The 11,790-nt window shown below is 39.6% G+C and overlaps 1 protein-coding gene across 2 annotated transcripts in view; it reads left to right on the forward strand.

The window, feature by feature from the left end:
- The window catches only part of gria1b (glutamate receptor, ionotropic, AMPA 1b), a 42,654-nt gene extending 31,786 nt beyond the window's left edge, over positions 1 to 10,868 (forward strand). The window contains exons 13-16 of one of the 2 annotated variants that reach the window (XM_076275326.1): positions 391 to 638; positions 6,696 to 6,810; positions 8,989 to 9,123; positions 10,608 to 10,868. In XM_076275326.1, the coding sequence (XP_076131441.1) occupies positions 391 to 638; positions 6,696 to 6,810; positions 8,989 to 9,123; positions 10,608 to 10,775 (666 nt within the window). In that variant the 3' untranslated portion in view covers positions 10,776 to 10,868. Of the gene's footprint in view, positions 1 to 390; positions 639 to 6,695; positions 6,811 to 7,384; positions 7,500 to 8,988; positions 9,124 to 10,607 lie in introns of both variants that reach the window. The other variant, XM_076275327.1, reaches the window with a different exon arrangement.
- Positions 10,869 to 11,790: the final 922 nt, after the last annotated feature.

The raw sequence follows: 11,790 nt of genomic DNA on the forward strand, positions 1-11,790 counted from the left end.
CAGCACATCTGTGTTAATTGCCATGGTGTCAATCAGCCGTTTGAAGAAGTAAAATTAATCTTTGCGTTGATTCTGCTGTACACCTGCAATAACGATTTTTGGAATGCAACTTTGACAATGTGATAGTATGACTGAAGGATGTGAGGGCAAGTTAATCAGTGATCACACACAATGTGTCTCCATAATTATGTTACACTGGGACAAGTGTTTCACTGCTTTTAGTTGTATTTCAATTACAGTATTCAGTAGAGTTTTCAGTAGATACAATTACAGTATTCAGTAGACCTTTTGCAGCAGCAATTCGCATAATTGTTTGGAAATATGTGTACTGTACATTCAAGTTGTACATTCTGGATGTGAATTAATGTTCTCTTATATTTGTTTCTGTAGAGATCCAAGATAGCCGTGTTTGAGAAGATGTGGTCGTACATGAAGTCGGCCGATCCCTCAGTGTTTGTGAAGACTACTGATGAGGGGGTGGCCCGAGTCAGGAAATCTAAGGGGAAGTATGCATACTTGCTGGAATCTACCATGAATGAGTATATCGAGCAACGCAAGCCCTGCGATACCATGAAAGTGGGGGGCAACCTGGATTCCAAGGGCTACGGAGTAGCCACACCCAAAGGATCACCCTTAAGGTAATGTTCTTTCTCATAACCTTCCCACCATGGCAGTCCTTTGTTGATGGCTTATCTAATTGTGAATGCAAAGGCTTACCTGAGGCAGGAGAGGATATTTACCACAATGTGCTCCCTCATCTTAAATGTAAGGGGAATAGTCATTCTTAGAATCATCTCAACTAGCTCAGAAGTTATTAGTATTTGAATTTAAAATCAGTATGCCTTTAAAACATTTTTATTTTGAGAGTATAGTATTATCTCAGGCTAGATTGCCCTTCTCTAGCAGTTCCATGTTAATTGTAAACAGAACATAGACCTCTCTTGCCTCATAGCTCCCTGGAATGTGTGTGATGTCCCCTTCTCTTGTCCTGTTCACATCTTCTGCTCTGTCTCATTGTGCTTTTATTCCCTATACTCTCCACACTCACATGCTCACAATCCTCTTCTCCTGCCTGAAACTCATCGTTATTACATACATGAATAACAGCGTTTCATTCATCCTTATATATCACAGGATATATTTCAACATTCACTGTCATTTTTGCATTTTATGTGCCTTTGCAAAGTACTCATTATGTGATATTACAGTTATGAGGCCTTTAAAGTCAGCTGGAGGACGTGCCTAATTGCTTTTCAGGGACTAACACTTATAGGTAGGCGTAGGTTTGGTCTGAGCTTTGGTGGGGACACACAATATGTATAGATATGTAGGCTATATTTAACATTTATTTTCTATTTGGTCTGTTATGAAATCATTGACCCATTTAAGCACAGCTCAGTTTTAAGAACCTTAAATACATGCACGCTTAGCATTTTGTGAACGAAATCATTAAGGCTACATTAACAAACTCTTAACCATGAGCTGCCTGTATATTCTCTGATTCTAATATTTACAGATATCTAGGCGATGTAAGCGCAGCTCAGTTTTAAGAAATGCTTAAAGCCGAAAGACCATGTTGAATTTTGCTACAATTTATTTCAAAACCGGATTACTCTGGAACAGCTAACTATACACGAGAATGCATTACACCGTTGTGTTCGGCAAGGTCTGCTGTTTATTCTGATATATGGTTTGTCATGTGTTGCGTGAAGAGTGTGTACGATATTCCACCAAGACTAATGGATGTGGAGATGGGCGCAGAGAATAATTATTAAATCTAGAAGTTATTTTTCTCGCGAACTGTTTATCACAGCAAATAGTGGCTAGCTAGCACCGTTTAAAAGCTGAGAAAAGGCTCTTTCATGTGTAGTGCATGTGAGCGCTTTTCCCCCTATTTCAACCTGAATATTGGTGGGGACATTTCAGTTGTAATTTGACATTGGTGTGGACACGTCCTTCGGTCCCCACGCAAATCTACGCCCATGCTTATAAACTGTATCGTGCCTTAAGTATCAAGGGCACATGCCTTTAAAGACATACTGTAGTCCTGATCCCTCATCATATCACAGATTATGGTAACACAGTGCAAGAAAAGCACTTAGGGCTTGCAGTAAAAGTTCCCACATGTACCCATATAAGACGTCAATACAAAACTCTATAATGTAGACCTGTCGGTAGGCTATGTAAGTTGTCGCGGCTTCTCCGAATTGACTTTATCTACTTCACCCGTGAGTAATATTACCCTGAGTACTTTCCGAAGGTTTCTGCTAAGACAAGTGATGTGTCACTTCATTCGCATGAGATTGATTGTGTGGGCTTATAAAGGAAACTCATCATGATCTTGTTTACCTATTGGGCTATATATATTGTAGGTGCGCAAAGACTGTTGCAAGGAGCGAGAACGAATGACAGCCTATTAATAGATTTTTTTTTTGTAAATTTCCGTGTAGATTTTTTTTAGCTGTCTTCTACATTTGCCTTGGTTAGTGGTATTATATTGTAATGAGTGATCAGAAGTGGAATAACTGAAATGTTCTTTTCTGTTCTTGATATTTAAATAACTAGGTGATAAACATGTGTTAAGCTGTTTCAAAGTATCTAATATCAGCTTTCAAATCTAGGTGTATTCATAGTTTTTGAGCAAATTTGAGCTTTGAAAAGGCAGTTGCTCTGAAGAGTATAGTCAGGCCAATACCCTTATAGTCCAGTCATTTTAGGAGAAAGGGTTGAACAAATTGCAACACAAGCAAACTTAACTGATTTTGTATCCTCAATATGTCCTGAGTAAGGGAAAAAAAAGCCCCGAAGAATCCCAATAGGGGAAAGTCCATATACAGTCCATATACAGAATTTTTCTCACGCAAATAGGGGAAAAAAATGAACCTTCACATATCACCATGAAAATTACTGAGTTGATTACTTACATCAAGACAAACAAAAAATGTATTATAAGTTTTTTGAAATTGTTTGTTAACATGGGCAAACAGGGCATAATGTAATTATGTATAGCTAATGTATAGTGACCCAAAACTAATTGCAACATTTGACAAACAAATTGTCCAAGGCATGGAGGAAGATAATACATGTCTTAACTGGTATTATATCTCATCTAGAGGGTATATTGTTATAGAAAATATATAGTTTATGGTGTTTAATTTGTTTTTCCTGGACAGTATAGGCCAAAATGTATCCACTTTACACTAGATTCGCCTTTACAGAATAGAGGGCAATGTATTGTGCATGGCATGGAGGAAGATGGGAAATGTCTTAAATGGTGTTATATCTCCTCCGGAGGGTATATGCTTTCAGAAAATATATAGTTTAGTGTTTAATTTGTTTCCCTTAATAGTGCAGGCCAAAATGTATCAGCTGTTCACTTGATTCGCCTATACAGAATAGAGGAGTATGTGTTATGCATGGTATGGAGGAAGATGGGACATAAGTTGATTGATGCTATATTTCATGTACAGTGCATATACTTTTAGAATATGTATAGTTTTGACTGTTCTATGACTTTGGTAAAACCATGACCCATGCATAGGCATGCATTGTCAATTATTAATCTTAAACTATATTTATTAGTATAGCATTTTTGCCAGATGTCACAACAATAGAGTCACTTGGAGGCTAACTGCAGTTATCCCATCTGCATCCTTCTGTCGAATTAGGACATGATCATGTCCATCTTCAACTTTGCCTTCACAATTTTCCTGCATTCACTAACATAAACATACGGTGCTGTCCGGTTATTGTTTTAGACAAAAATTGTGCAAAGTAAAGGGGCATCATACAGGCCCCTCTGATTGGACAGACAGTATATCAGTCAACCCCTGGGCAAGAGGTCAATTACTATAAGACTTGCAAAATGATGGACTGATACTTTAGTGTGATATACTGTATGTTTCAGTGACCTCTAAATCAGATTACGTAAACACCAAAACCACTTTCCTAGGCTGAATAATGCTTAACTATGTGTTTGTACAGATTACACATTGTGGAACACTTACATGCAAAAAAACACTTGGCTGTATTTAAAGATTCAACAACCATTTCCATTGATTCAAAGGGCCACAATGTAAAAATAGACACCAATTTTGCAACAAACCAGTCTGAAATAAGCCAAGAAATTCACTGTTTGAAAATAAAAGAATGTTCCTCAACAATGCAAGATTCTAAAATTCCATGTAAAGTTAGATGGGGTCAGATATTCTTTAGAATGTGTATTTTACAACATTCTAATTACAGTTTTGTCAGTATTTGCTGAAGAATAATGCATAAAACAACCCTCATTTTAACATATTTCCACCAACTGGATTTTCATGGTCTTTTACTATGGTGTAAAGATCACCAATTGAAATATAAAAATGTGAAAATAAATTCTGTTGCAATTAGTTTTGGGTCAGACCTTTGCCTGGACTATTAGCTCCGTTGGGGTATTTATACAAATTAACTATACGTAATTACATTATGCCCTGTTTACCCATGTTAACAAACAATTTCAAAAAACGTATAATAGATTTTTTGTTTGTCTTGATGTAAGTAATCAACTCAGTAATTTTCATGGTGATATGTGAAGGTGAATTTTTTTCCCCTATTCACGTGAGAAAAATACTGAATAGGCGCATGATTAGGGTATATTTGGGTCTTTTTCTAAACTTTCCCCAATCGGGATTCTTCGGGGCTTTTTTCCCCTTACTCAGGACATATTGAGGATTCAAAATCAGTTAAGTTTGCTTGTGTTGCAATTTGTTCAACCTTGACCCCTATTTTGGCTTAAAATGACTGGACTATTAAGTATCCTACTAAGTACCCTAAGTAGGGTAGTTAAAGTTCAGTATTAATATTAATCCACAAAAGCACAGCTATGCATTTTCAGTATATCTCTGCAGAGAGGAGTCGTATCTACAGTAAATGTCTGTACATGTTCTTTTAAGAACATGGAGACATGTCGGTATCAGTGTCTCTGATAACAGATCAGATGCAACAACCCAAAAATAATTGCAGCCCATGAACTTCATCTCACCTACCTTGTTAACGACAGGGGGGCATCATGCCATGATAACTTGATTAATGCAGCGTCTCCAACACCACTGAGGTGTGTTGGTATTGTGCTATTGACAATTTTGTTGTCAACTTGGTGCGTTCCAAGTGCAGAATGTGCCTAAAGGTGACATTAAAGCACAGCTTAGTTTCAAACTTTGAAGGTTTGATACTACAAGTGCGTTTTTGGATGAAAATATTTTATTTAGTGTATAATACGGCTACACAGTATATATGTTTTATAAGTGAGTAAACAGCTTTAGATGTCTTCCCAAGTGCAAAATTCAAGGTTTTTCTCTTTATCGCCACCCCTCCACTATTTTGCGTATCAGAACACTTGAGTGGCTGTTACATCTCGAAGCACCACATCCTTGTGATCGTGTTTGCGCCCTGCACCATACACAATTAACATGCATACATATAAATGTTTATCAGAACTTTAAAAATGTCATGTAGTGTAAATAGTTCTTTGATAAAGCTCTCTTTTCATCTTTTTATAGTTAGTATGGTATTGGACTATTGGTTGCAGGTTAGAACTATCAAAGCAACTTTTTATAATAAAATAATGTTCTCTTTCTTCTGTTTATCTACTGGTATCTATATGTTTTTCTATGCATTATTTGCATACATTTATGATATCCATTGCCATCAAACGTTAATGTTGCAACTACCTGGAATGTTACTGGCATCAAGTGTAGCACTTCAAACCATTTGCATTTGAGTTTGAAATGTTTACTCTCTCACGTCTCTTCCGCACGTCATTCCACATTTCTCATTTCTGTTTTGGGTCAATGCCGCCTTTCTTTGTGATGGCTCATATGCAAGATGCATCTTTACTCTGTCCAGCATCCATTAGCACACTGAGCTCTTTCAGGCCCGTGCTCACGGCACCTGAAGCAACTCAGGGGTTTTACTGAGAAAGACACTTTACAGCACTTAGGCCAGAGGGCTCGACCCACCGTAGGTATGTTTATCCATTGCTGCTTGGCACGTCTCCCTGCAATGCAGAGAAAAGGGTTATCCATACCAGTGAAGATACCAACGAAGATAAAGACGAGGAGTGGGGTGTGTGAGGTGTTACAAATGCTCTGGATTGTGCCCTGATTTTTAAGGGGGAAAAGATTAATGGGGAAACCAGTAATTAGATCACAGTAGTGATTTTCCACAGCGGCCTCCCAAAATGTAACCTTTTAGGTAATGTGTAACTGCAGTGAAGTAGTAAACTAATTTGAATATTAGCATGATAATGACCCGACTAAGCTTTCTGCAGTTTTCTGCAGTGTGCGTGTGTGTGTGTGTGTGTGGGGGGGGGGGGGGGGGGGGGGGGGGGTTGGTGATGGGTGTGTGTGTGCTCCGAGTTCAAATCCAGAGCATTGGTAATCCTTATATTTCTCTTCCAAAAGTTCTTGTCTTGCTTGGTAAAATCTGCCACAGTTTGGTCACACAGCATTATTACACATTACCAGAACCAAAAATACCAGTGCAGTTGCTTTTCTGTTTTTACACACAGAGCCAGGTACATAAATCAGATATTTATTACTTTTCCTTTTTACTTCTCTTTTCCAAAATTTGAGTTCCTACTAATAACACCTCTGCCTCGCCATTATCACATCTCCATTTATGCTGACCAAGAATTATTTTATTATCATTTCAAGAAACGCAGTAAACCTGGCAGTACTTAAACTGAACGAGCAGGGCCTGTTGGACAAATTGAAAAACAAATGGTGGTACGACAAGGGAGAGTGCGGCAGCGGGGGCGGGGACTCCAAGGTCAGACCCAGTATGAGTGAACCAGCGGGTAACCACCACCAGCAGGGGGTAACCGGCAACTACCCCTAGCAAACACATCGGCTGCACCCCCCAAATTCCTGAGCGCTTTCCCCACGTGGAGAAACGTGCTTTCCCCACAATGTTCATGGGTTGATTAGAGCTCATTTGGATTCCCCTTTCTTTTTTCTGCAAATTGGGTGAATTGATGCGTGTAAAAAGGTAATAGGGATTTTGAAGTTGGCACGTGTTGTGTTTCACAAAGTGGCCACATAGATTTTGACCAAAAAAAAAAAAAAAGTGCATAACTGAGTGTTTTCAAATCTTGCCGGTTACCCAAAGTGATATTGTAATACACATCTTGCAGTAGGGAGAAAGAAAGCCAAGCTAGATGGAGTATTAACGCATATCACTTTGGCAGTGACAACTTTCAAAATGTGTTTGTGATTTTCTTTTCTATCTGTAGACTATCTGTAGAACACATCAATACATTATTATGGGTGTATGCTTACTACTATGTTCTGAATAACATAAGATAACATGCTTAATGTTATTTATGTTATTTCCCTGGTTGAAGAATCCCTGTAAACCTAGCGGTGTTGAAACTCAATGAGCAAGCCGTCTTAGACAAAATGAAAAACAAATGGTGGTACGATAAAGGGGAATGTGGAAGCAAGGACTCCGGAAGAAAGGTCAGTCCTCACGTTGGTCCTCTACTTAACACCAAGACTCCAGCATTAATGCCTCGTCAAAGGTCTCTCTTCCTCTCCCCTGCCACTCAGCTCTCTCTTCAAGCGCTTTGTCTCCAATCTGCCATTTGCCCACTTTGCTCTGGTGTCAACAACTTGTGAGAATCTTCTAGAAAAAGCCTTGTGAGCCATCTAAAAGGGCCATTTAGGGCCCTACACAGTGCTAGCCTTCGCTAGGCAGCTCGGCAGCTAAAGCTTAGATGAGAAAAGAAATTAAAAAAAATTGTTGGTCCATTGAAATGAGTCAGTTTTATTCATTACGAAACATTAAAACAGACAAAGAGCCAAGAATGAAACGGCTCAGTGTGATGTTTTCAGAGATCCATATATTCAATTAAATATTTAAACTAAGCAAATACCTCAGGGAAAATGCCTAATGTGCATACAGCAAAGATTACTTCAAAGGCCTGTACAAAAAATATCTATCCTCTTCAAACATTTCCCTCTTCAATCACGTTTTTTTATAAATCTGTTGAATTGCTCTTGCCGTGTATCTCATGGCGTGGTTTGTTTTTTTCCCCCACCTGATAAGCCTGTGTTGCCTTTTGTTCTGAAAGGCTTGCCGGTGTAGAAATCGGCCCTTTCTAAGAGGCCAGAGCAAATGACCGTTTGGAGATAAAGGGCAGTGAGATGAAAATACCCCCCCCCCCCCCTCTCACCCCCACCCCCTTCTTATAACTGGTTTGCTTCCCCAAGAGCCCCCCTCCAGTGGTGTTCACCCTGTATCCGTCCCAAGACAATGTGCATGCTGGATGAGACCTCAAAGTGGTCACCAGGCTGATGCATGACACTGATGCCCAGAGCCCTTCATGTGGTGATGCCTAACCCCCAGGGTTAGCTACAGGATTAGCCTCTCCCAGTGGCCTCCCCCTAGACTCTATATGTTCTCCAGCTCTAAATAATTAAGCGTGTATGCCCGGAGGCTTTACGACAACAATCCAACTCTGGATCCATATACTGCATGGCCCCCCCAATATATGCACTTATATATAAACTATTTCAACCGTTTAATGAAGGATCCTTTAAAGATATTGGGGAGTTCAATCACCATAGAATATCCTTTTTTCTTATCATTGTTATATTCATATTTTTCATTAATTATGCATACCTGTTCTGTACATACAGAGTAGTATTAGTCAGTCAGATTGATGGAAATCCAAGTGATTTGTGCATGGACCTGCATGTTTTTGTGAATTCTGTCTTAGTTACCGTTGCTATCTAGCATTAAAAGTAAATTCTGCTTGCTATATTATGTTATATATGCTGTGTTATGTTATATTTTGAAAGTAATGCAAATGTCAGTGTGTATGTAAGAATGAGTGGGATTTATTAGAGTGAGTGTGTTTTTTATTGTCTTTGAGGTGCCTTGTTGTGTGTAATTTGGGTCTGCATCCATTTCATGAAAAGCTAAAGATGACTGTGTGTTATCTAGGATAAGACCAGCGCTCTGAGCCTCAGCAATGTGGCTGGAGTCTTCTACATCCTCATCGGAGGCCTGGGTCTTGCCATGCTCGTGGCCCTGGTCGAGTTCTGTTACAAATCCAGAATCGAGTCGCAGCGGATGAAGGTGTTGCACTTAATACACAGATGCACTGAGACACACACGCACGGACACACACACACACACACACACACACACACACACACAGTGTGAGAGAGTGTGTATATGTGTTAGTGAAAGAGCGAGAGAGACATCCCTTCCTACTCTGACACATGCATGCATGCACCACTATACAAGGAGGTGCCATACATTTGCTTAACTGACTTGTCGCTGAAGCGCTTTAGTTTGATAAGTTCATAAGTGGCTTTTGAAGCTGTCTGTTCCATTACATCATCTTAAGAACACACACAAGAGTCGCCTGTTTAGTAACAATCCAGTAATGTAGTCACAGGCAGTTTAACCTCCCAGGAGCTGCTTTCAGACCCAAATGGCAGCGCTCTTGAAAGTGTTTACAAGATTCATTGGGTCGACATCACAATCATGTGACTACCAAATTTAAAGTATCACAGCCACAAATCACTGCCCTGAACAGTCTGATTAGGCTACGTCGTCAGCCCAAGAAGATAATCTTCCGGATCCATTGAAGTGCACTGGATTTAAATCATTTATTCAGAAAGGATGTTCAAGCCAACATCCAGATCATTAGCTACAGTTTCAAGCCTACAGGGTTTCATTATGTTAAACTAATGTGATAGAGAGTGGGCTCCAAGCAAGCACACTACTGCTTTCATTATTGTTATGGCAGAGGACTATTATTTTTTCATTGCAGGAGTTTTTTCCTTAAAGCCCAGTGTCAGGGCAAGAGAGGAGAAATCTTCAGATGTAGCTATTCTTCCATTAGTACAAATTCCCCATTGACATAAAAAGTGGTTGTTTTCCTGTGAGGCACTATCAATACTCTGCCAGTAACAAGCTGTTGTTGTTATTGTTGTTTATGATATATATTTTTAAAGTGTTCATAATTGACTTAGGGCTCCAAGACCCTTTTAAAGTAAGTCTTCCCCTTTAATTATTCGGATTAGATGTTTACCAAAAAGGCAAGTTTTTGAAGGGTGAAAAGGGAGTAGTGAGCGGGGTAGAACACAAATTCAGCAGAACTTTTTACTTTTTGGACTATGGAATGTTCCACCACACCCTGTAGAAACTGTTTCATCACACACTGTGGGGAGAACTTATTGTCAGCAATATTCATATCATATTATTTTTATTATGAATTATAATTAGGCTCATCTTGTCGAATTTTCACAATCACGGAGTTGACCAGGTTTACATTTCACTTAGTTATGGTTATGGTTATGGAATTTAACAGACGCTTTTGTCCAAAGCGACTTACAAAAAAACAGGAAACAGTTGGTAAGATTACATTAAGGAAAATAGCAATAATAACAATGCAAAGGCAATAACAACAATCAATAATGAAGATTAACAATAGCATAAATATACTGTATACTGTAACTGTATAAATGTGACAAATTAATCTCTTGAATCTTGTGACTCACTGGTCATCTGTCTAACTGACCGTGTGTTTTTTGTTCCCTCTCTCCTGGTAGCAAATCATCGACGCAGCCATGCTGAGCTCCACACTGAGCCGAATCAGTGGCACGGGCAGCGGCGGCGAGAACGGCCGCGTGGTCACCCACGACTTCCCCAAGGCCTCACAGACTCTCCCCTGCATGAGCCAAGCCGCCAGCATGGGCCTGAGCACCACGGGCATGTGACGGCCACCGTAGGCCAGCCAGCAGCACGCATCAGGCCACACCGAGAGGGAGAGACAGAGAGAATGGGAGAGAAAGAGAGAGAGAGAGAGAGAGAGAGAGATAAAGAGGAGGAAGGGAGGAAGAAAAAAAAGAAGAAAAAACGTTGCACTGCGGTGTTCCGCTCACCCGCCACTGAACTACTGCCAAATGGATTCACTGACTGCTCTCTCTGGATTCCTACAGGAAAGGCGAAGGGAAGATCTTAATTTTCTAAAAAAAATAATAACAAAAACAGAAGTTTGGTCATTTTTGGGACTCATCTGCTGCAATAAAGAAGCTGTTTGGAGGTTTTTTAAAAGGCATACTTTTGTGGGAAAATGGGAAAACAAAAAAGGGAAGCTTGCCCAAAATAGTGACTCTTGCACTATGCCAGATATGATTCTCTTCTTTCCTTTGCTATTTTAAATAGTTATGTGCAAATACTCTGCGTTGTCTGCCTTACCTTTTACTCTGTTATTACCCGATCACTTGGGCCTAGAGTCCCGGGTCCCTATTTATTTCGCTTTTCCACCATGTTAAGCCTAATTGTTTTGCAGGGTCACGTGCAATGGAAAGGTATTGTACAATGAGTTGTTTAATTTCTGAGCAAATTTTTGAGATCAGGTGATAAAGGCTAGTTTGGCCTGGTTCCATTGCTTACAATCAATGTTATAATGTCTTCCATCTTAATATGATTTCTGTGTTATGTTGCATCCCTTCACAGGACAAAAATCTGGACAATGTGCAGCCTTGTTGTTCCTTAAGCTTTGACTCTCCTTTTCTAATAACCTGATAACATGATTTGTTTGTTTTTAATTATGAAGGAGGTCATTATTAAGAAAGAATAGATTAATTACTTTATGTCGCACATTGGTAGATGTTCCCATCTGACCGTATTGAAAGGAATCCGTTGTCGCTTTGAGGATGCTCACCAACTGTCTGGCTTTTGTTTGCTACCCAGCAGCCATGGGGCACACAGGGAGCCAGAAAACACTAC

Source organism: Alosa pseudoharengus, unplaced genomic scaffold (genome assembly GCF_046254945.1).
Source record: "Alosa pseudoharengus isolate Yale_2024_CS ecotype anadromous, Long Island Sound unplaced genomic scaffold, YU_APseudo_1.1 YU_APseudo_1.1_scf_8, whole genome shotgun sequence".
Classification (NCBI taxonomy): domain Eukaryota; kingdom Metazoa; phylum Chordata; class Actinopteri; order Clupeiformes; family Clupeidae; genus Alosa; species Alosa pseudoharengus.